This window comes from Equus caballus, chromosome 20, assembly GCF_041296265.1.
Source record: "Equus caballus isolate H_3958 breed thoroughbred chromosome 20, TB-T2T, whole genome shotgun sequence".
Classification (NCBI taxonomy): Eukaryota; Metazoa; Chordata; class Mammalia; order Perissodactyla; family Equidae; genus Equus; species Equus caballus.
The window spans coordinates 38,957,965-38,981,441 of record NC_091703.1 but is presented as its reverse complement, the minus strand read 5'-3'; the positions used below and the strand labels follow the sequence as shown (position 1 = coordinate 38,981,441).

General features: G+C 60.1%; 1 protein-coding gene across 7 annotated transcripts; it reads left to right on the top strand.

The window, feature by feature from the left end:
- The first annotated feature begins 370 nt into the window (after positions 1 to 370).
- On the top strand, positions 371 to 22,085 carry TEAD3 (TEA domain transcription factor 3). 7 transcript variants are annotated; one of them, XM_070243973.1, is made up of 13 exons: positions 371 to 623; positions 9,907 to 10,158; positions 12,139 to 12,203; positions 15,805 to 15,867; positions 16,046 to 16,115; positions 17,810 to 17,947; positions 18,057 to 18,106; positions 18,660 to 18,721; positions 19,283 to 19,416; positions 19,591 to 19,764; positions 19,935 to 20,075; positions 20,153 to 20,305; positions 20,498 to 22,085. In XM_070243973.1, exons 6-13 carry the CDS (start codon positions 17,843 to 17,845, stop codon positions 20,609 to 20,611), a joined length of 933 nt encoding a protein of 310 aa, XP_070100074.1. In that variant the 5' UTR covers positions 371 to 623; positions 9,907 to 10,158; positions 12,139 to 12,203; positions 15,805 to 15,867; positions 16,046 to 16,115; positions 17,810 to 17,842; the 3' UTR covers positions 20,612 to 22,085. The 7 variants fall into 7 exon arrangements, with proteins under 7 accessions (XP_070100074.1, XP_070100075.1, XP_070100073.1 ...); XM_070243972.1 differs by lacking the exon at positions 16,046 to 16,115 and adding an exon at positions 16,950 to 16,961 and having other exon boundaries at positions 429 to 623; positions 9,907 to 10,153; positions 19,624 to 19,764; XM_023624807.2 differs by lacking the exon at positions 16,046 to 16,115 and adding an exon at positions 16,950 to 16,961 and having other exon boundaries at positions 429 to 623; positions 9,907 to 10,153.
- The last annotated feature ends 1,392 nt before the right edge of the window (positions 22,086 to 23,477 follow it).

Genomic DNA, 23,477 nt, shown 5'->3' with positions numbered 1-23,477 from the left:
CCCCGGGAGTGGGGGGCGGGCTCTCGGGCGGGAGCGGGCGCTCCGCCTGGGCGGCTCGGGCCTGGGCGGCGGGGGGGAGGGAGCCCCGAGGCCCGGGCTCTCCAGCTCCGCTGGGCTCCTCGTGACGCGGCACCCGGGCCCGGGCACCGACGGGAGTCCTGCCCCCGAGGCGGGAGCTCCGCCCTCGGCCCCGCCCAGGCCGGAGCCCCAAATTGCGGCGGGGTGCCGGGGAGGTGCGGTGGGGCCCGGCGCGCCGCGGAGGGTGGGAGCGCCGCACCTGCGGGCGAGCAGGGGGCGGCCCGGGCCGCGAAGCCGCGGGGTGGGCAGCCCGAGAGCCGGTGGGGGCGGCCCGCGCGGCCCCGCCCCTCCCGGCCGGTGCCCGCCCCCTGCGCGCCCCGCCCCCTCCTTCCCCGCAGCCCCCACCCCCCGCCCCGGCTCCTCAACACAAACTTTCCGTCCCGCTCGCTCCCTCCTCCGCGCCCGGCGCCTCCCGCTCCAGCCCGGCTCATTCCGCACATTCCGGCCAGCCCCCTCCCCACGACCCCCCTTCCCCGGCCCCCCTCGCAGCTCCCTCGGGCCCGGCGGAGCGGCCTGGCCGGAGCGCCCCCCCGAGCTCGGACCAGGTAAGCCCGGCGGACGCCAGGAGGAGGCCCTGCTGGGAGAGGTGGTTTGGTTGGTTGGTTCTGGATGGGGGTGGGGGGGCGCTCGAGGGGGGCTGGGTCCCCGAGCTATTGTCCAGCCGGAGCCGGAGCCCCGGATCCGAGTGCCGGGAAGTTTAGAGGGAAGGGGGGAAAGCTCTCCGGGAAGCCCCGCCCACCCCTCGCGCCCCCCCGCGACCCGGACGAGTTGGTCCCGGGAGGTAGGGGAGCCGGGAGATGGTCCCCGCTGCCGCCGCCTGTCCCACCGTCCGCGCGTGGGGTGTCGAGGCAGGGCTCTGCGGGCCTCACGGCTTGGGGGCCTGCCACCGGGGAGCTCGTCCCGGGGCGCCCGGGCTCGGGCCCTGCCGCCCTTTGGACTCCGGCTCGCGCTCTCGGAGCCCGCCCGGCCCCAGCTCCGCGCAGGCCTCGGCCCGGCCTCCCGGCGCCCGGCCGGCTCGTGCGCGCGGCGCCCGCGGCTGCGCTGGGCTCTGGACGGCGTCTGGGAGCGAAGCTGCGCCCCTGGGCGGGTGCCCCCGAGAGCAGAGGCGGGGGCTTCAGCTCCCTCCAGTTCTGCCGCCTGTGCCGAGGTGGAAGTTCGGAGTTCCAGCCCTGAGCCCTGTGAGCCTGGCTCCCAAGGGGCTGGATTTGGGGCCTTCTCTTCGCCACACTTCCTCAGAGCCCTTGTTTAGACTTTAGAGGTTTGAAGAAGGCTTGTCCCCCGACGATCACCACCATTGTCTGTCATGCCCTATGCCGTTTACTCCTGCCTAGGGAGGGAAGGACCGGAGTGCCTGTCAGTTTCTGGTTTCCTAGCCTAGTCAGGCCCTAGGGCAGTGTCATTGAGACCCCACTCTGTCACCTTTCTGGGAGAGGGGCCCTGATCCAGGGCTGAGAGATTCTTTCTGGACAAGGGGCCCTGGGGGAGGGCTTCTCAGGGGGCACCTCCCTCTGTGTCTTCCCTCTCTCCAGGTAGAGGCAGAACCAGGTCAGGCCTGGACTTGTAGCCCAGGAGAGCAGGGGGTGGGGGTGGGGGCTGGACACATCTCCAAGGGGCTGGTGCCCGAGGCACTCTGTGTATCCGCTCTCCTGCCGCCTGATTCTGTGTACTCATGTTCCACCCCAGTGAAGGGGGCCAGGACACCTTGCTGGCCCGATGCTGGGGGCAGCCTGGGGCAAGGAGGGAAATCCTAAGTCCCTAAAGTTGGAGATTTGGGGGAATTATGTCCTCCTCTTTCACCGATTCTTGTAGCTCCCTTTCCAAGACCCCTTTCCTAGGGCTGCCACACCAGGATGTGGTTCTGTGGTCTTCTGGATCCCTGTTTACCCTCCAGGCAGGGCATGGAGAGACATATCTTCTAGGACTAGGCTATCTGGTGAGGGTGACATCAGGGGCCCTGGATGCCCCCTCCTCAGAGGCAGGCTGGGAGCCAATGGCAGTCTCAGCCTCTTGGGCCTTACCCCACCCCACTAGGGAGGTAACAGTAATTAATGCTAATTAATGCATTGGGCTGGGGAATGGCTGAGTAGGATGGTCAGTGTTGGCAGGACAGAACTCTGTGTGTGTGTGTGTGTGTGTGTGTGTGTGTGTATGTGTGTCTGTCTGTCTGTCTCTCTCCTAGGCCCTGCTCCCGCCCTCACCCTCACGTTTGCAGACCCTGGTCCATTCTGCCAGTTGAGGAAATATTAAAACCAGAATGAGATATCTCAGCAGAGGTCAAGAGATAAGAGCGCTGGTCCCAGCTGGGCCTTTAACCTCTGTGTCATCTTGGTGGAGCTCTTTGGGCCTCCGTTTCCCTGGTTGGGATAAGTGACTTCGCAGGTCCCTTTTCTCCGAGTTCCTCCCAGAGTCTCTCTCTCCCAGTGGGCCTTCCTTCTCTCACTGTGGAACCTGAACCTGATGGGGTCTGGAGAGGTGCGTGACTGATCCCAGGGGTCTCAGGAGAAGGTGAGGGCAGCCGGGGGGTGACTGAGGGGTGGCTACACTGGTGAGTGGCTGAAAAGGCTGCAGCAGCAGGCGCCGAGGGACAGGGGTGCCAGCTGGAGCTGGCGGGACTGGCCTTCTGAAGAGGTGGGGTCGGCAAGGCTGGACGGCGTGAATAGTGGTCAGAAGCCGCGTGGATGGAGGGCCTCTCTGCCCGACTCCCAGACCCCCCTAGGGGCTCAGCGTGGAAGCCGGGAGGGGAAGAAGCTATCAGTCCTGCCTGCCTCCTCACTCAGGAAGGGGAGAGGGGTCTGCTCACAGCGAGGAGAGCGGGGAAGGGAGCAGGTGGTGCCAGACCATGGCGGGCGGTCTCTGGTCAGAGCTAGGGCAGACGTAGCAGATCACACTTGGCCCTGTCCCCATTCCCTCCCCTCCCTCTTGGTGTTATGCCAGCCTAGGATTGTCTGTGGAAGAGGGCAGAGGGCAGAGGGCTCTGCCCATCCTCTCAGGGTCCCGCAGAAGGCTGAAGGCAGGGACCAGAGAATCTGTCTCTCTTCGGATCCCCAGAGCCCCAGCCCCTGGGGTTTCCTAGAGTGCTGATTGCTTCCTGTACTCCGTGCCAGGCCCGAAAGGACAGGAAGTGAGAGGGAAATGAGAGTGCAACCGTGTGTGACGCTGGATGCGTGTGAGAGAGACACTGAGTGGGACATTCTGTGTGGGTGAGACTGTGTGGGGGTGGATGCGTGTGTGAGAGAACCGGGTAAAACCAGTTTGCATGTGTGACTGCACGTGAGGTTGGACATATACCTGAGAGAAACTGGCTGTGACGATGTGACATGGTCTGTAACTTGGTGACATTCACATGTGAGAGAGAAACTGTGACATTCTCGGTGTGTGATTGATACTGCATGGACGTGAGAAAAACCGAATGAGTGATGTTCTTAATGTGGCCCTGTGTGACGCTGCATCTGTATGGGTGACATTCTCTGTGTGTGAGTGGCCATCACCTGGGGTACATTTATCAAAGAAACTGTCTGCTTGACCAACGGTGTGAGCCTGTGCCTGACCCTGGATGGCACTCTAATGCTCCACGTGTGCGAGGGATGCTGCGCTCTTGTGACGCTGTGTGCATCAGAAGCAGAATGGGTGGCGTTCTCTGGGATATATGATTCTGTGACGTGACTACTTATGGTGCTGTATGTGTGTGAACAGCGTATGAGATGGGGTCAGGTTGGTAGAAACTCTGATGGTCCGTGTGTGACTGTATATGACACTATGTATGAGAAAAACCGGGTGACAATATGATATATGTGTGTGTGTGAGGAGAAACCATTGTGACAGGTAGACTATATTCAGTACACTCTCTGTGTGCTGAGAAGCTGTTGTCATAAGCTGAGTGTGAAGTCAGGTGTGTAGGTGAAACCGAACGTGAGAAAGAAACCCCACGTGCGGCTCCGCGTGTGAGAGAAACTGTGTGGGGTGTGACTGAGACTGACTCTGTGGGTGGTCACTACCTGAGACTGTTTGGGACTGTAGGATGGTGTGGGTGACATCCTTCAGGGCTGTGCCAGACACAGCGTGGGATACTGTGTGTGACAAATTTGGGAGCCTGTGACCCCGATGCATGCGGCGTGTATGTGGAGGACCGTGAAAAAGATAACTGTTAAAAACAAGGAAGGGATGTACTTAATGCCACTGAATTGTGCACTTACAAACAGTTAAAATGGTACATTGTATGTTATGTATATTTTATGACAATAAATTTAAAAACAAAACAGAAAGGAGAGAGGTGCAGCTCATGGTGAATGCAGGACAGTGGCTGTGAAGAGGGTCGTGTGTGGAAGAGAGAGGAGGGGCCGAGAGAAAGCCTCTGTGTTTACAGATGACATTGTGGCTCTCGTGACGCAGGGACTGACTCAGTGACTGGTGGCAGCTCAGTGGGTGACCCAGAGGACAAGGGGCCTGGGCTGGGGAGGCCCACTGACATGTTAATTGGGAACCCTGAAACCCAGTTTCCCAGGTTACCCATTGGCTGCTTCCCTGCCCACCCAACCTGGGTACCTGGCCTTCGCTGGGACAAGATGAAGCGACAAGACTGTCTTGAGTTGGGGTGAAGGGAGGTCTGGGAACTGGGCCCTTTCTTTCTGCAGGAGGTTTGAGGGCTCTGAGTCTCGACCCTCCCACTGTCCTACACTTCTGGGGGGCAGGGTGATGGTGGGGGTGCGCTTTGGAGAAGGCAGGCTGGGGGCCACCACACCCCCTTGCTCCCCAGAAGCCCCTGCCCGAGTAGTGGGGGTGGATGGGTACGGAGAGTTTTGATTCCCAAATTGGAAGCACATTAATAAGCAGAGGAGAGGGGAGGAGGCCCCCCACCTCCCTCCTAGTGGGCTCTGCAAATTGCTTCCTCCTGTAAAAATCTCAACCCTGCTCCAGGGAGGAGAGTCCCCCCTCCCCAGCCTGGCAGGGTGCGGCCACTTGGCAGGGTCCCTCAGGGGTCCTTGGACTGGCGGTGGAGGAGGCAGACACCATCCCCAACCCGCCCTGCTCTCCCGTCCCAACCAGACCAGACGTGGCCACTGCTAGGGTGGGAGCCTCTGGCAGCTGGAGAACAGCTGGCCTCGCTGTGGGGGCGGGTGGGGAAGAAGGAGGGAAAGGCAGAGGGGGTGATGAGGCTCCCTTAGCCCTCCTCAGCTGCCCTCCCCATCCTCAGCCCCCTGGCTGGTCATCCAGGCCCTGGCTTGGGGGCGGGGGATTTGGGATGCAACTGCCCACTTCTCTGACCTTCCTGCACTTTGAGTGGTGATGAAGCCAGAGCACTTGGGGGGCTGGGGTCCCTGCAAGAGTAGACGGCTGCTGGCCACTAGATCCAATAGGGCCCTGGGCTGGTTCATGGGGAGGGGTAAGTGGAGGGGAGGGGGTTGGGGAGCATCTGCCTCAACTTGACTTGCCTGCATCAGAGGCTCTGGGAGAGCCCAAGCTTCAGGCTGCACCCCTCCCCCCCCTTGAAAGGGAGGTATAGGGCTGGGTGGTCTGAAGGCTGCGGGGCCGATGCGGGTGGGGGTCTAGGGCCTCTGCAGCAGCCACAACTCTGGCAACTCTGGCCTCGTCTCTGGAGCTGTCCAGCCAGTTATTCCAGCAGGTCTGGCCCCAGGGTGGGGAGTGGGCAGCAAGGTACCCCTTATCTTCCCCAGGGCCCCAAAGCCTGCTCACCCAGCCTCCCAGCTCCCATCCCTGCCACCACCCAGAGGCGCCTGCTGCCCTCAGGAGGCTGAGGGCCCCGGGAGAGGGGAAGCGGGTGCAGCTGGTCAGATTGAGGGTAAAGGTAGGGAGAGCACAGGAGGTCCAGCCTGTTGTCCTAAGGGGCCCTCTGCAGAGGGAAACAGGAGGTGGGGGGGGGGGGGGGCGGAGTGCAGATGAGACAGGAGTGGGGATGTCCTGAACAGGGCCCTGTGGTGGCTGACCCCAGCCCCCAGCCCCCAGCCATGGCTTCTCTTGTCACTGCTTCCCTCTAGGTCCGCCCTGGCCTCTGGGTCTTTCTGTTGGCTCCCGCGTGTGCGAGCACCCTCTCCCATTCTCCCTCTCGTTCCCTCTCTGCTGGTCCCCTCCCGCTCGCCCCTCCCTCACAGGCCTACTGTTTCTGAGATTGCTGCTCTTTCCCCGTCCTGCCCCTGTCACCCTCCTCACTGTGTGTCTCCGTCTCTGCAGACCTGGATCTGTCGGTCAGGGCCCTGTCTCCCTCTCCTGAGCGCTCTACTGTTCTCTCTGTCTGTCTCTGTCTCTCTCTGGGTCTGTCTCCAAAGTTCGCTCTCTGGGTTCTCATTTTCTGTCCCTCACTCTGGGACTCTGCTGTCTCTCTTGTCTGTTTTCTCGTCTGTCCGTCTCTGAGTCTGTCTCCCCATCTCCTTACCCTACCCCGCCGTCTCCCCGACACTGTCTCCCCTTTCCCTTCTGTCTGTCTCAAGCTCCATGCCCCTCATTTGGGCCTTTCTCCCTCTCTCCCGCCCCTCTTGGTGGCACAGCCCAGCAAGGCAGAGGTTCCAGATACCTGGGCGCGCGTCAACAAGCAATTGGGGGAGCTGCCACCCCTCCCAACCCCTCTCCACAGGGGCAAGACAAGACCCCATCCTGGGCTGGGGCCATCCCAGGGGGCCTGCCCTCTCACCCCAAGCAGCCCCCTCTAGAGCCCCGTCCACCGTGCCTGAGTCCCACATGTGCCTCTCAGGCCAGCCCTGCAGCTGTCTGGGGAGCCTAGCCTCCTCTCTCACCCCCAGCGTTGGGTCCCCGTGGCTTGGGGGTCTAAGGAGAGGAGGGTGAGCCCGAACTAGTCTCTGTCCTCATTCCACAACAGCAGTAACTCTGGGAAGACCAGAGCAGCCTGTCCAGAATCCTGGTGCACAGCCCCTGCTGAGTGATGCCATAGCACAGAGACCCCAGTCCAGCCCCCAGCCTGGCGCAGCTGCCTGCCCGCCATTGCCCATTGGTGTGCCTCAGCCTGTGGGTACAGATATTCTCATCTGGGTGTCAGCCCCACACCACACAGTGTACCTGCACACAGGTACCCCTGTGCATGGCTGTGTGAGGTGGGGGTCACCTGCGGGCCCCTATGTGGGTGCCTCTGCCCGCAGGAGTGTTCCTAGAAAGTGAGTCTTGCATGTGCCCAGGAGCCAGCGGAAGGGACGGTGGGCCCTGTTCTCTCCTTGACTTGTCCTTGTAGCCGCCCCCTCGGCTCCCCTCCCCCTCACCAGCTGCCAGCAGTCCCAGCCAGGGGCTGCCGCCCCGCCCCCCCCCCCCCCCCAGTCTGTCCCAGCTCCCAAGCGCTGCTGTGTTCGCCATATTTGGCCACAGTGCTCCTGCGGGGGGCGGGGCGGGGCTGACATCACCCCGAGAAGGGGGGGCCACCGCCTGGATGAGGGGAGGCAGGCAGAGGCTTGGGGGAGGCAGGAAGGTTGCTTTTAAAAGTCTGGGGCTGCTAGGGCCCCCCATGCGCTGGGCCCCTGCTGCTCTGAGGGAGGCCTCAGGAAAGGATTTGGGGGGAAGTGGGTTGACAGCTCTATTAGGAGGGGTTTTGACTTGCTGCAGCCCCCCTTCTGTCTCCCTTCTGACAGCCCGTGGCAGTGTCAGGCCTGGGGGAGGCCCTGAATCCCAATCACCTCAATATTGGCATCTCTAGGACCCCCAGACTCCCTACGCCCCTCACATTTGCATTCCAAGAACTTGGCCTTGGGGCTGAGGAGGGGCTGGGGATGGGAGACAGCGTCCTGCGGTGAGAGACAGGCTGCGGGTAGAGGAGTGTGGCCCCTCTACCAGCCCCTCTGACTGGCCAGGCATGTGGCTTCCTCTCTCCCTGGCTGCCCTCTGGGGCAGGAGAGCTATTTCTGGTGGTCTTGGAGGCCTCACAGAAAGGGCTACAGCAGTGTGGGGGGCCTCGAAGTTGCTCCAACCACTTGGGCTGAGGGAGGCCCCCTGGACTGAACCCCACTGGGCAGACTCAAGGTGGTTGCCATGACAACTGGGCCTCCTTTCTCACTACAGGTGGTGGGACATCTGAGCTCCATCTTCTTGATTAAAAGACTGAAGCCAGATTGACTGGGTTCCCCCCTTGGCTCTAGCACTTCCTAGCTGTGTGTCCTTGGGCAAATTGCTTGAGCTCTCTGTTCCTTGGTTTCTGCACTTGTAAAGTGGGAATAATAATAGTATCTACCCCATAGGTTATTGTGAGGATTAAATGAGTAAATTTGGGTAAAATCCCAGAACAGAGCCTGCCATATGGCAGATGCTGTCATTAGCAGTAATATGTAGTTTAAACTCTATATCCATATGATATTCAGGCCCTCCCCATCTCATGCCACTAGTGGCCCCCTTCAGGCCTCCCTAAGCAAACTGGTGGCCCCACAGGGAGAACCCCTACCCATTTAGCAGAACCTGGAATTCATGTCTGAGGGGAAAGAACTTTCTTCCCTGGCTTCTGAGAGGGTCCCTCGCCTCTCTGCCTGCTTTTCCTGCGGCCCCGAGCCAAGCCGCGGGATCTAGCCATCTCGGTCTCTAGGCTCCCAGGCCCCTGATGTGCACTGAACATGCAGGTTCTGAGGCCGGAGGGGGTTGGCCGGAGACTTGGGGCTGTGTGTGTTGGGGACTGGCAGGGTACAGTCTAAATTAATAACCGATCCTGGTGTATGCAGGGAGCACAGTTTACAGAGCCCAGGCCCGTCCTCGATGTGGGCCAGGGCAGAGGCTGGCGTGTGGGTAGTTTACGGGCTGCTGTGGGGCCAGCAGGAGCAGGAACAGGAAGTGGGCTGGAGGAGCAGGTGGGGTTGAGCAAGGCTGTGGGCCAGGCACCTTCTCCGCCAGCGTCGCTCCCTTCTTGCAATTCCCGGGGCAGGTCCAGCCCCACGATTAGATTTCTTGCCCGGGTTCTTGTGAGTTCTCTTATGGGGAAGGCAAAACCACCCCCTTCCTGGGTCCCGGACCCTCCTCATCCCACAGGGCATCCTCAGCAGGGTTGCATTGATGCTGGGGGGAGAGTGAGAGGTGCGGGTCCCTGGTTGGTGATCCCAATGACAGGGAGGAGGAGCTGGCAGAGTGGGAGCCCAGGAGCCCCTCTGAGAGCCCAGGAGACACTGGGCTGCCCTTGTGTTCCTCCTCTCTCTGCTCCTCCTGAAGCCTTTGGCAGCTGTGTGACCTGTGGGCCTCAGTTTTCCTCATCTGAATCATGGGCGTCGCTCCTCGCCCTCCCTGCCTGGGTTTCAAGGATTGAATGAATATGAAAGTGCTGTGTGGATATAGATAGGCGTTATCATTGTGGTTATTGATCACCACCAGTACTGTGTCTTAAGTGTCATGAGCCAGGCATTGGGGTCAGCATTTTGTCATGATCTTATTTTTCTTTTTTTGTTGGGAAATATTTACCCTGAGCTAACATCTGTTGCCAATCTTTCTTTTTTTTTTTTTCCTCCCCAAAGCCCCATACATAGTTGTATATTCTAGTTGTAGGTCCTTCTAGTTCTTCTATGAGCCACTGCCACAGCATGGCTGCTGACAGACGAGTGGTGTGGTTCTGTGCCCAGGAACCAAACCAGGGCTGCCAAAGTGGAGTGCACCGAACTTTAACCACTAGGCCATCAGGGCTGGCTCAATCTTGTTTAGTTTTAACCATCAGACCTCAAGGAGACTCTCCTTATTTCATAGGACAGAGGCTCGGAGAGGTGAAGTAGCTCACCCAAGGTCACACAGTGTGATAAGCATAACCTCTGGTTACCTCCACCCTACCCTGGAGCACCTGCCCCTGGGGTGGGAGATTGCTGTGGTCTGGGAGGACCCTGGCCCTAACCCCTCTGCCTCTGCCCCCAGGCTCAGGCTGCTGAGTGGGCTCAGGCCCGGAGCCCAAAGCAACCAGCACAATAGCGTCCAACAGCTGGAACACCAGCAGCAGCCCCGGGGAGGCCCGGGAAGATGGGCCCGAGGGCCTGGACAAGGGGCTGGACAACGACGCGGAGGGCGTGTGGAGCCCAGACATTGAGCAGAGCTTCCAGGAGGCCCTGGCCATCTACCCGCCCTGCGGCCGCCGCAAGATCATCCTGTCGGATGAGGGCAAGATGTACGGTGCGTGTGGGTAGGCACAGGGACACTGGCCGGGACTGGGGGAGGTGGCCTGGCCCTCGCCGGCCCCTCCCCCTGCTCTCTGCCCCCTCACCCAACCGGTTTGGCGAAGTCCTGCCAACCCGCCATGGGCTGGGCGAGTCTGGGCGTGCAAGCCTGTGTGTCTGGATCCTCCTCATAAACAAGCCGGGCTTGCCCCCTTCAGAGCTCGGCCCACACCTTGACACCCCCGTCCGCTCCTGCTCTCCTCCCGCCTGCTGGCCTGGAGGTTTCGGGGTGACTCAGTGGGCCCAGGAAACTGGGTCAGTCTGGTGTGCTCCAGGCTAGGCCTGGGAGAGGGTGCCTCCCCTGGGAGGATGTAGGCTAGCCGAGGGGGGAGGCCTGGGGTGGGAGTCCCGGCACAGAGCGGGGGTTTCCCAGTGTGAGTTCCCTCTGGGGTATGGGGGGCAGGGGGGAGGGGCTGCAGGGTGGTGCAAGGCCACACCGTGACAAGGGCTGGGGCCTCGTTCTTTCCTCACACCCCCACCCAAGTCTCTCCTGGCCCCTCTCTTTGCCATCTTGCCCACCTCCTGCCTCCAGAAGGGAGTGTCCCTGTCTCATCCAGCCCTGAGAGGGCTCTCCCAGAGCTGCATTTTTGGGATAACTCAACCCTTCTGGGCCTGGCTCCTTGCCAGCTCCCTCCAACCCTGGGTGATAGCCTGTGGCTGAGTGAGGCAGGCCCTCAGCCTGTCCCCTCCCAGCATCCAGTACCATGCGGGGCACAGGAAGGAGACAGCTGGGCCGAGTGGTACGGGCTGCCGCCTGTCCCGCTGCCCCCGCCCTCTGCGCCCGCACGCCCCTCAGCCCAGAGCCCCGCTCACGGGCCAGGCAGATGTTCCATGGCGCCTTCTGGAGGGCGGGGGCTCCCTGCCCCCAAGGCTCCCCTCCCAGATGGCTGGGGCAGCCCCACAGGGTATTTTTAGACAGGGCGAGGGAGTGGGGTGGAGGGGGCAGGCAGGAAGGGAGGGGCAGTGGGGCTGGTTCTGTCATCCAAGAGGAATTTGGAGAATGTGGCTGTTCTGGGGAGGCTATGGGGCCGGGGGACAGGAGGCCTGGATTTGGGGGGTAAGAGGTATACACTCTAAGGATGTGGACATAGCCTTAGCCATGCGTCCCAAGCACCCCCTTCCTGGGGCCAAGTGCCCTGGATGCTGGCCAGCTTCTGGCGCTCAAGGGTCTGTGGTGCTGCACAGAGCGCCCCCCTCAAGGCCGATAGGCAATTGGGCTCTCTCGCAGGGCAGGGGAGACCCTGGTAACCGGTGACATGGGGGTGACAGGCTCAAGGACACAGTGACGCACTCAGTGACGCATCCTGACACAGGCTGTCTGTGTAGGAGGCAGGTGGGAGACCATCCGGTTCTTCCTGCCCATTTCCCCAGAGAAGGGAAGGGGCTTGTCCACGGCCTCCCCCTGTGGCCAGGACAGCCAGGACAGGACTGTCAGACGTACATGGGGACATGTGCTGAAATGCCTGCCACCTGGGGCAGACCTCACTCTCACACACGAATGCAGACACTCAGAGACTTGGAGTGGGTGATGGAGCCCAGGGAAGAAGGAAGCCCTGTGCGGGCTGGGAGTGGGGGCCCAGCTGTCCTGCTGCCCTTGGGCCCCACCTGGCCCTGTCTGTCTGCGGGGAAACCCATCAGGTCGCCCGACATTGTTTCGCCCGCCCTCCTCCGACTCTGCGGCCCCCACTCACCCTGTCCCCCACAACCAGCCCCCCCAGGGCCTGGAGGTGGTGGGGGGAGCACCTGGGCCCTCCCCCCCAACCCTTCCCTGTCCTGCTTGTGCCCCTTGGGCCGGTTGGAGTGAGGAGAGTGGGGAGGGAACACAAGAGCAGCGTTGGGAGGAGGAGCCTGGTGTGGCTTCCAGCTGGTGGGGGGTGCCTCCAGCCACCAGCTCCCCTTTTGCCCACTGGTCACTTTTCCTCTCACTCCAATTTAGGTCGAAATGAGTTGATCGCACGTTATATTAAATTGAGGACGGGGAAGACTCGGACGAGAAAACAGGTAAAGAGATGCTTCGTGCTCTGCCCACACGCACTCTCGCAGCTGCCTCCCCAGCCCCTTCCTGCCTGCAGCTCTCCCAGTGACCAGCCCAGCCCACCCCTCCGAGAGAGCTGCCCCTCACCCAGTTGCTCCCCGGCCCTCCCCTTGGTGATGTCACTCCCCCAGGCTGCTCCATCACTCCTCTCGAGGTCTTAGAGAAAAGGGCACTGTCCTCTCTGACCACCCACCACCCCACCGAGGCCTTTGGTTCTGTGACCACAGATCAGCCCCATGGGACAGCTCCATGGTCACTGCTCTGAGTGACCCTGAGCAGTCAAGAGGACAGACAGGTGGACAGACGAGGACAGAGCAGGGTGGCATGGCTGAAAGAGGCGTGTGTGCGGCCGGCCAAGCATCTAACCAGGACCAGGCAGGAGAAGGGAGGAGGGAGGGCTGGGAAGGCTTCCTGGAGGAGGTGACACTCAAGATGCATTTTTAAGAAGGAATAGGATTTAGCCAGGCACAAAAGAGGGAGAGGATTCCTCCAGGCTGAGGAAGTTGGATGTACAAGTGGTAACTGTGAACCCATGCAGAGCTTACTTTATATGAATTTATTTAATCCTCACAGCAGCCTTACGAGGTAGGTACAGTAATTATCTCCATTTTACAGATGAGGAAACCGAGGCACGGGGAAGTTAAGTAACTTCCTCAAGGTCACTCGGCTGGTAGGTAGTGGACCCAGGATTCAACCCACTGGGCAGGAAGGAGCCTCAGTTAGCAGGGTGGTGTGGGGGAGGGCAGAGTGGGAAGAGCTGAGGGCGGGGAGAGGCCCGAGGGACAGGTTCCCCTGGGGGCAGCTGGGGGCTGTGGAAGGGAACAGAGCAGGGAGTGGTGGGCGGCAGCTGTCTAGGAACCTTGGCCCTGGAGCAGCTGGGGCAAGGGCTTAGAGGGGGCCAGAGGGAGGCAGGGCCCTGGAGCCACAGCCATGGTGGCTGGGGAGTACAATGGTTGGGGGGGGCGGTGATCTGCCAGATGATTGGGTGGCTTCCAGTCTAGGGAGGGCAGCAGTGTGGTGACAGTACACCTGCAGGGGAAACCTGAAGGGTGGGGTGCGTGTGGGGTTCCTGGGAGACAGCAGGCTGGAGGGAGGTCCCTGGAGGGGCGGGCGCCAGCTCTGACCCTCAGCCCTCCCAGCCTCCCTGTCTGGGTGGGGTTTGGACCTTGCAACCACCTCGCCAGGTCCCCATGTGTGCATATGGCCAGCCTGCCCTGTCCCACCTCATGGTCTCAAAGGAAGGTCCCACTGAGCATGGGAGCAGAAACACTCCCTCATTTCTTCAGAGTTTATTACCCGCTCTCCCTGGGCCAGCTCATGTCGCACAGCATTTATTCACATAGCAAATTATTGAGCTGCTACTGTGTTCTAGGCACGAGGGACACAGCAGGGAGCCAGACAGACCAGGGCCCTGTTCCCTGGAGCCTGGGGCTGCAGGAGGAATATGACCGATCAGCCCCCCAGGGTCAGATACCTGCTCCCCGCCTCTGAAGAGGGGGTGCCCCGCCTCCCGGCCTCTCTGCCTCGCCGTTAAATTAGCCAGCGTGCGAAGACTTAGAACAAAGTGAGCACTGCGTCACGACTTGCTGCTCCCCTTGCTGTTATTATTATGAACAGAAAGCCATCCCGGGCTCAGGAGAAGGGCACCGGAGAAGGGCACCGTGTCCTGCTTCTCCGGAAAGATGTGCTGGTAGGAGCCGGTTCCTCAGAGGGGGCGGGGCCGAGGGATGTCTAAGCTCAGTCGCTCTGACCCGAGGCCCAGGGAGGGGAGAAGAGCCTCTTAACTCTGGGTCCAGCGTTATCCCTGCTCCTGGCCGAGTGTCCCAAGGAGGCTGGCTGTACAGCCAAGTCAGCAAGCTCAAAATTTAAAAAACCGCTGGCCTTTGTCATTTTCAAAGGGTGGACCTCCTCTAACTTTGTTCTTTCTTAGAACTCGGGTGTCTGATGGCTCCTTAACAGGGGAGCTGTCCTGTGGTTGTGGGGGCGAGGCATATCTTTGTGTGTCACAAAGAGCAACCAGCTGACAGGGAAGATGTTTTTGGTTGTCTTTATTCTACTTTTGGTTAAAAAGAAATGCAGTTTTATTTTTTTTATGGATACATACAGCCATGAATAGCAAGTACCCTGCCTCCACGTTGAAAACAGCTAGGCATTACATTAGGATCGAGTCCCATGTGGCTTTGAGCTGTCACAGAGTTGACCACGTGGAGGGGGACCTCTGCGCCGAGGGTCTCAGAGGCCTGGCAGTGTAGTCCGGCGGTGGAGCAAGTGGGCTCTGGAGTCAGGCCCTCTGCGTTCAGATCTCAGCTTTAGCTTCCAGCTGTGTGACCTTGGATAAGCTGCTTAACCTCTCTGTACTTTGGTTTCATCATCTGTAAATGGGGGATAACATTCGTACCGACCTCCTAGTGTTGCCGTCAAGGTCAGATGAGTTGGTACGAGTCAAGTGCGGAGAATAATAGTAGCCCGTGCTCGGTAGTCATCAATTATTGTCAGGACGTGAAGTGAGCGATAATCTTGCTGTGTGCTGACTGATCCCTGTGCACGGAGAGGCAATGGGAGGAGCTCCCAGCTGGGTCCTAACCAGGAGCGTGGGGGCTGCCCAGCATCACATACATAGTAACTTTCAGTCCGTGATTAAAAGGAAAAAGAAACTGTTTCTTTGTGGGGATAAAAACAGCCATCAGCGACTGCTGATGAGGAAAGTGTGAAGCGGCCGGGAGGACCCAGGCATCCCCTTGTGTTTCACGGGAAACAGTGACATTTAGGTTCTCTGAGGCTCAGGGGCAGATCCCTGACAAGGTCGAGGGTCTGTTGTACAAGCCCGTGGCACGCACATCTAGACCACGGTGAGCCCAGGTTTGCCAGGAGAGGGAGGCTTCGGGGAGGAGGTCTGGAGAAGAAATGCAATTAAGAGTACCTACTGTGTACACATGTGCATCCTGCCACATGTTAGTCCAAGGAGGAGGAAGGCGTGTCGAGGGAAGATGCTGCATGAGCAGAGCAGGAGTTGGAGCAGGCCTGGGTCTGGAGGCTGGCAAGCTGTTGGGAGGCCTTCGCAGTGGTACAAGGATCCTTCGTAGAGGACGTGGCCTTGATGTGTAATCTGATGGCCAGCAGGAGCGTTATGGCCATTGCTAGATTCTGTGATGCCAGTTAGCAAAAAGTATCTCCTCTGAGTATGAGAACCAGTCACCCCTTTTTGGAAAAAGGAAAAGATACCCTTCCTCTGGGTTAGATGCAGCCCAGCACCAGGACATGTAGCTTGGCCAACAGAGCTTAGGCTGGCTTTTAGCCCTCACTGGGCCAAGTACTCTTGTGCGGTGAACAACCTGTACAACTGTACATGGTGGCCCCAGAAGCCACTCTTGATCTAGGCTCTTGATGAAGACAGAGCCAAGAAGAGAGCAGAATTGTCAGGGCTCAGGGGTGTCTGCCCACATTTCCTCCCACTTACACTTGGTCCCAGAGGTGAGGGCTGGGATGCTCCTTGCCCGTGCCTGCCCCATGCTGTGCCTCCTCACTATCTGTGTTTTCCTCTCTGGCGGGGCGTGGGGCGGCCCCTAGGTGTCCAGCCACATACAGGTTCTAGCCCGGAAGAAGGTGCGGGAGTACCAGGTTGGCATCAAGGTATGTTGGGCGCCTGCCTGGGGCCTCCGGCGCCTCCACGGCTCTCCCTGCACGGCTCAGGCCTCTGCCTTGGCCGGCTCTGCGGCCCACTGTGCCTCTTTTCTGGCTGAAGCTCTGTTCTTGCCTCCTCTTCTGCTCTTGCTGCTCTTTTTCTCTTTCTCTCTCTCTCTCTCTACAGGTCTCTAGCCACTTGCAGGTTCTAGCCAGGCGGAAATCTCGGGAGATTCAGTCCAAGCTGAAGGTATGGGGTCCCCTGCCACTCAGCCTGGCCCTGCCCAGGCCTGTTGCTGCTCTCTGACCCCAGCCTTGGGCAGGGAGGGGGCTGAGGAGCTCAGGAGTGGGGGATATCTCAAACACAAATAGCAGGAAGAAGCCCAAAGGCTCTTTCAGGCCACACAGGGCCACGGCCTCTGGAGACTAAGCAGGGACCCAAGGGGACAGCCAGCCCGACAGTGAGGGAGAGGAAGACCATCTGGGGGCCACTAAGGCCCACCTCTCTTCTTCTCCGTTTCCTTTTTTCTCCTTCCTCCTAATTGCTGCTTGCTAATTGCATGGGACTTCAAGGGGGCAGGGAGGAGACACTGGGGGGTGTTGGCTGGCAGAGCTGCTGTGGCGGGCATGGCCGTTCCTTGCATTGGATGCTCAATCCTGGCTGCTCTGCAGCTGAGGATCTCAGAGCCTGGGGTTCATGGCCTGGGACCTTATCAGGGCCCCTGTAGGCTGCGGCAGCTTCTCCCTGACCACAGCTGCCTGGCAGACTGGGCCTCCACCCCAGCCCCACGTGCCTGAGCACAGCTGCAGAGCACGTGGACAGGCCCACATCCAGGGGCGCTGGCTTGGTCCACTGCCTCAGTCTCCAGCCTGTCCTCCCTCGGCCCCCCCTTTCCAGGGCACCCCCAGCTGGCAAGCACTCCCTCCGGGTGGCAGTGGGGTGGGGGAGGACCCACAGATGCCTCTGAGCTTCCCTGGGCTCCTGGGGAGCTGAGAGCAGGTGGGCACTGAGTGGAGGGAGGTGGAAAGAGAGGCCCCCCCGTCTGGCCCTCCTGTCTGTCTCCTCTAACCTATTCTCCTCTCCTTCACAGGCCATGAACCTGGTAAGTGGCACTGCCCCTCCCCTGGGGGACAGGGAGGGCACCTAATACCAGATTTTCAAATTACGGATTGTGAAATCAGCTTGAGAGGTTTGCAAATATCATTTTTAACAAGTGAAATATAGTGGTTCTCAACCTTCACCGTGCATCGGAATCGCCTGGAGGCCTTGTGAAGGCAGACTGCCCGGCCTCACCCTCAGAGTTTCCGATTCAGTAGGTCTGGCCTGAGAATGTGCATTTCTTTTTTTTTTTTCTTTTTTTTGAGGAAGATTAGCCCTGAGCTAATATCGGCTGCCAATCCTCCTCTTTTTGCTGAGGAAGACTGGCTCTGAGCTAACATCTGTGCCCATCTTCCTTTACTTTATATGTGGGACGCCTACTACAACATGGCTTGCCAAGCGGTGCCATGTCCGCACCTGGGATCTGAACCGGCGAACTACGGGCCGCCGAAGCAGAATGTGCGCACTTAACAGCTGCGCCAGCGGGCCGGCCCCACGAATGTGCATTTCTAACAAACTGCCAGGGGATGCTGGTGCTGTTGGTCCACGGACCGTACTTTGAGAACCACTGATGAAATAGAATAGGAAATATGAGAGTGCGTGACACACAAAATAGAGGACTTGTTTTGACATATACTGGGTTACGGAATAAAATGAAATTATTTCTTCCTGTAGCTTGTGGTCAGAGGGGTGAGGTACACCCTGGACTCTCCTGAGCCCACACAGCAGAGCTGGGGCTGTCGTCCAGATCTGAACTCCGGGATCCCCAAGGGCCAGGGAGGGGGTCCCTGAGGCAAGCCCTGTCCTGTCTCTGGCCTGGCTCAGGCCTCACACGGCCCCTCCCCTCTCCAGGACCAGGTCTCGAAGGACAAAGCCCTCCAGAGCATGGCATCCATGTCCTCCGCCCAGATTGTGTCCGCCAGCGTCCTCCAGAACAAGTTCAGCCCGCCCTCCCCTCTGCCCCAGGCCGTCTTCTCCACTTCCTCACGGGTACAGGGGTCCTGGGAGGTGGGGCTGGGGTGAGGGAGTGCCTTTGGGGCCAGGCTGTAGGGGGCACATGGATACTGAGGGGCTCCTGGGCTTTGTCCCATCTCTGCAGTTCTGGAGCAGCCCCCCTCTCCTGGGACAGCAGCCTGGACCCTCTCAGGAGTGAGTATTGGGGTGCACCCCTCCCACACCCCCTCCTTTCCCTGGGCAGCCACGCTGGACTTCCCCTCCCAGCTGGGTCCCAGCCACAGCTGAGCAGAGTTTGAATTCAACAATGGAAGGATGGGGCTCCCCAGACAGAGAGCTAGTGCATCTGTCTGTTCATTCATCAGCCCGCTCAGCCGCTTGTCCTCCGCCCTTCGATTCCTTTTCGTTTGGTTAATCCCTGAGCCAGTCTCTCAGTCCACGAGTCAGGGAGTCGCGTACACTTGGTTATCCTGAGACGCACACCTTGGTTTAAGGAGCAGCTCTTCAGGGCGGGGTTGAAATGCTACACACATGTGCGCATCCATTGTGCAATGCAGCAGGATTTCACAGAAGCTAAAATGTGAAGAAAATGAAAAGCTCATGAGTTAGCTTGTCAGCATGCATTTCTGGGCCTCCGCTGAAAGGCTGGGTGGCTCCCTATTGGAGTCCCGCAGGAGACCTCAAGTGACTGGGCTGGTGGAAGGTGGGGAAGGGAGACCCTCTAACCCAGCTCTGCTCCTGTCTGCAGCATCAAGCCCTTTGCACAGCCAGCCTACCCCATCCAGCCGCCCCTGCCGCCAACGCTCAGCAGTAAGTTCCCTCCTGGGCGGCCACCACCATCGCCCATCCCTGGCCACCTGTGCCTCTGCTCAGGAGAGCTGCGGCCCAACTGTGTGTGTGTGTGCGTGTGCATTGGGAGGAAGGAGTGGCTGGCATCTCTAGTGGATTGGGACAGGCTGGGAAGAGCCCTCTTTTTACACTGAAATAGCCCAACCTTTTACAATGTTGCTTCCGGAACTCTCTTACAAGTACACACCGCCAAAAGTATTACATTTATATGTGTATATATGTATTGGAATTCTGGGTAATTTTTATTTTTCTCTTTTTACTAATCTGTATTTTCTGGTTTGAACACACATTGAGATTGACCTAAGGAAAAATCCACTGATGTGGACTCCCAGGGCCACCATCCATGTCGTGTGTGTTGTATATTGAACAAGGAGACCTGGCAGGGAGTCAAAAGCCAGCCCATGTTCCCACCCAAAAGGGCGCTGTTTTCTAATTTGCACGAAGGCTCCGTGCAGGCTGGGGGCAGCTCTCTGTAGCCAGGACCCGCGCGCATGCCACTGAGCGTCCGTCTCATCCTCCCAGGTTACGAGCCCCTGGCCCCGCTCCCCCCAGCTGCCGCCTCTGTGCCCGTGTGGCAGGACCGCACCATCGCCTCCTCGCGGCTGCGGCTCCTCGAGTATTCCGCCTTCATGGAGGTGCAGCGAGACCCTGACACGGTAACGTTGGGGGCGGGGGAGGGTTTGTGCAGCGGAGGAGAGACCCTGGCACGGCGGTCCAGGGCCGCGGCTCAGGGTCATGGGGTGGGGAAGCCACAGGGCGGTGCTGTCCCGGTGCAGCGCCCCGCGCCTGCGCCCTGCAGCGCCTCCTGACCCGGCCCGGCCTCCCAACAGTACAGCAAACACCTGTTTGTGCACATCGGCCAGACAAACCCCGCCTTCTCGGACCCGCCCCTGGAGGCCGTGGACGTGCGCCAGATCTATGACAAGTTCCCCGAGAAAAAGGGTGGGCTGAAGGAGCTCTATGAGAAGGGGCCCCCCAATGCCTTCTTCCTCGTCAAGTTCTGGGTAAGCTGCCAACAACGTCCCCCGCAGATGTGCGTGCACACCCCATTGACCCCTGACCCCGCCCTCTCTCCCCGTGGCCTCTGGACAGAGGTCTGGAGATGGCTCCTTGGGCAGGAAGCCTCCCTCTGGCCTCCACCACCACCTGACGCCACCCCCGCCCCCTCCTCCAGGCGGACCTCAACAGCACCATCCAGGAGGGCCCGGGAGCCTTCTATGGGGTCAGCTCCCAGTACAGCTCGGCCGACAGCATGACCATCAGCGTCTCCACCAAGGTGTGCTCCTTCGGCAAGCAGGTGGTGGAGAAGGTGGAGGTGAGTGGGGGCCTGGGGCGGCGCGGTGGGGCTGGGAGCGGGCACGCCGAGCGACGCTCCCTTGCGGCTCTCCGCAGACCGAGTACGCCAGGCTGGAGAACGGGCGCTTCGTGTACCGCATCCACCGCTCGCCCATGTGCGAGTACATGATCAACTTCATCCACAAGCTGAAGCACCTGCCCGAGAAGTACATGATGAACAGCGTCCTGGAGAACTTCACCATCCTGCAGGTGTGGGGGCAGCGGGGGTCGGGGAGGGGGATCACAGCATGGCCCCAGGCGCAGGGACCTCAAAGTGGGGGTGGCCAGACCCGTCGCTCAGATGAGGAGACTGAGACCCAGAAAGGAGAAGGGTCTGCTCAGCCCCCACATCCTGGGTCTGTGTGCTGCCTGAACGCCCGAACCCGCCTACTCATCCCCCAGGTCGTGACGAGCCGGGACTCCCAGGAGACCCTACTCGTCATTGCTTTCGTCTTCGAAGTCTCCACCAGCGAGCATGGGGCCCAGCATCACGTCTACAAGCTTGTCAAAGACTAGGGCACCCTCTGCCCCCCGACCAGGATCCAGGACGGGCATCTTTTCCGCACACCTGCCTGGCACCCCGGAGGTCCAGGATTGAGGATTCATCCACCTGCCAGGCTTCAGGCCAGGACCCCGGAGGCCTCGCCACCCACCCCCAGCACACACACTCCCTGCCACTGTTCTGCGCTTTAATTGTGGAGAAGAAAACAGGGCTCAGCAGTGGGGCAGCTTGCCCGGGCCGCTGAGCCACCATCACCCAGCTCTGCCCAGCCTCGAATGAATGGGAGGACACCTTTGGGCTCTGGCGTGTATGGCCACTGGGCCCTCAGGGGAGTGTGACGGGCTGGTGAGGGTAGAACGGAGGCCGAGGGAGTCGGAGTACAGAGGCCCTGAGAAGGAGAGTATTGAATTGGGGTTGGGTCGAGAAGAAGAGAGGGGCCCACACTTCCTTTGTACCTGCTGTGTGCCCGGTCCCTGACATGCCTTGTGCCATCCTCAGACCCTGCCAGGCCCGCGTGGGTCCGGGTGTCTCAGATGAGGTGCTGAGGCTCCGAGAAGTTGCGGGATGGGCAGAGTTGGAGTTCTCACCCAGGGCTGCCTGTCCCCAGAGCCCAGGTTTACACTACCTCCCTGGAGTGGGGCGGCCACAGGGGGCAGGAGAGAGGGGCTGCACCAAGGGGCTGGGGCCAGCTGGGTGGGGAGCCCTGAGACAGTGCCTCCTCCCAGAGCCCCCTGGCAGGAGGGAGCAGCCGCTGCTGACCAGGCGGGAAGAGGGAACACAGGGGCGAGGCGCCTGGTGGGTGCTGTCTATCAGCCTGTAGTCTGGGGGGGGGGGTCTCAGGCGCCTCCTGTGCTGACCTCCCCCGAGCTGCCCTGGCCCAGAGCCGGGCGAGCCCCCAGCAGCCTCCTGACTGGGGACGGCCCCAGGGGCACGCCCAGGCTCAGCCCAAGGCTGGAGGGGCAGGTGGGAAGGTGGAGTCCCACCTCTGGGCAGACCAGTGGCCTGGGGACCAGGAGGGGCTGAAGGCTTTGGTATTTTCTCCTGCCCAAGCCTCGGTGGGGGGGGCACCGCTCCCTGAGGTTCTCTGCCCGCCTCAGACTCCCCGGCCTGGAGCAGCCACTCCCCAGACCCTGTTCTGGGGCTGAAGCTTAACCTCCCCCTGCTGCCCCTTCCGGACCCCCGGCCCCTCCGCCGCCGGCCTGCCCCCCAGCCGCCTCTGGGTATTTATGAGTTTCATATGAAGTACTGTGCCCCGCCCCCGCCCCGCTCCTGAGCTTCCCAAAGGTCCTCACCGTTTGCATATCGCTCAGGCCACCTCCAGACCCAACCTAGGTTTTATAATGTATATTATATATTTTTTGTGTATTTTTTAAATCCAGCTGTGATGGGTTGTATCATAAATGTGGCGTGGGGCTGGGGCAGGGGCCCTCAAGGCCCAGCTCCGGCTCAGAAAAAAAAGAATAATTAAAGTTATTTGTTTGTGGGTTAGTCATGTGAGCAGTGTTGCCAGACCTCTGGGTTGGAACAGCTTCAGGCGCGCACTCCTCCTGGGTGAGGTCCTGGCACGTCACCCCACCCTGTCTCTGCCGGGGACCCCCCCCCCCTCCGAGCCCTACCCACACTCAAAGTAGATATGCTTCAAGGGTCCCCTGAAAGCTTTGCCTACTCTAGCCTTTCTCCCACCCCCTGCCCAGTGCTGGCCTGAGCGCTTTATGTTGCATTGTCTCTAAGCGAAGTGGCTTGCCCAAGATCACACAGCTGCTGAGGTGGGCCCCCTGCTAAATGCCCCCAGCCTTCACGGTGGCTCCTGCTGGCTCTCACAGCCCCGTCTGCACTTTACACATGAGGAAAGAGCCTCAAGGAACATGAGTGCTCTTCCAAGTGGGTGGCCACCAGCAGGGACGCCAGGTTCCGCCCAGCTCCTGAATGCCTGGGGAAGCCCTGCGCCCCACTCCTAGCCTTCCTGTGCTCACACAGCAGGGACCACTGGGGTGGGGGTGGGGGTGGTGGAGAGGTGGCATCCTCAGTGGACATGTATTTTGTCTGAAATTCAAAGTCAGCTGGGCGTCCTGTACTTTCATTTGCTAAATCTGGCAACCCTATTCTAGAATCTAGAGTCTTCTAGATCCCTCTAATCCAGCCTCCAATTCTGCAGATGGGGAAATGGACTGAGGTTAACTGCTCTCCTCACTCGGCTGATCAGGGGAACTCCAGGATTTGAACCTGCTCTGCCCCACTCGAGGTCCATGCACCTGGGATACTATTTAATCAGGTGGCCTTTTGTCCTGGTCTAATGCATTGGAGGGACCCCAGACAGCCACTTGCAGGATGGAGAGGGTGCCTGGAGCCCCAGCCACGCGGGCGGGGGTCCTGGAGGCAGAACTTGGTTTTTGAAGCCCCGCCATGTGCCAGCCTAGGGCTGGATGCAAAATCCATGCTCCCCGCTAAAAGGCGATGACGTCTATTGGGTGCTGGAAGCATCGTCACCTGGGGTGTTTCGTTCACTCTCTGGAGTAAACAGCCCTCACCTCCCCTCCCCTCACCCCCACACACAAATGTAACAGATCCAGAGGTGCGTGATGACCAGTTTCAAGGTCCCAAGGTAGAGAAGGAACCAGGATAAGAAGGTGAGTCATCTGAGCCCAAAGCCCAGGGCTCTCCTGGGAGTGGGTCCCCCTGCTCAGGGTTCTGTGGGAAGCTGCAAAGAAGGGCCAAGACAGCTGGGCCCCAAAGAACAGGCCTGTTGTTCTGTCTTTCCTGCCCCTCCCTTTCTCTGTTCCGACGTTCCCAGGGAAGAGGGAGGAGGGCCATGTTCCTGTCAGTTCGATGTTAAGGCCGAGCACTGTCCTGGGGTCTCACGGGGGCTCTTTATTTCCCTGC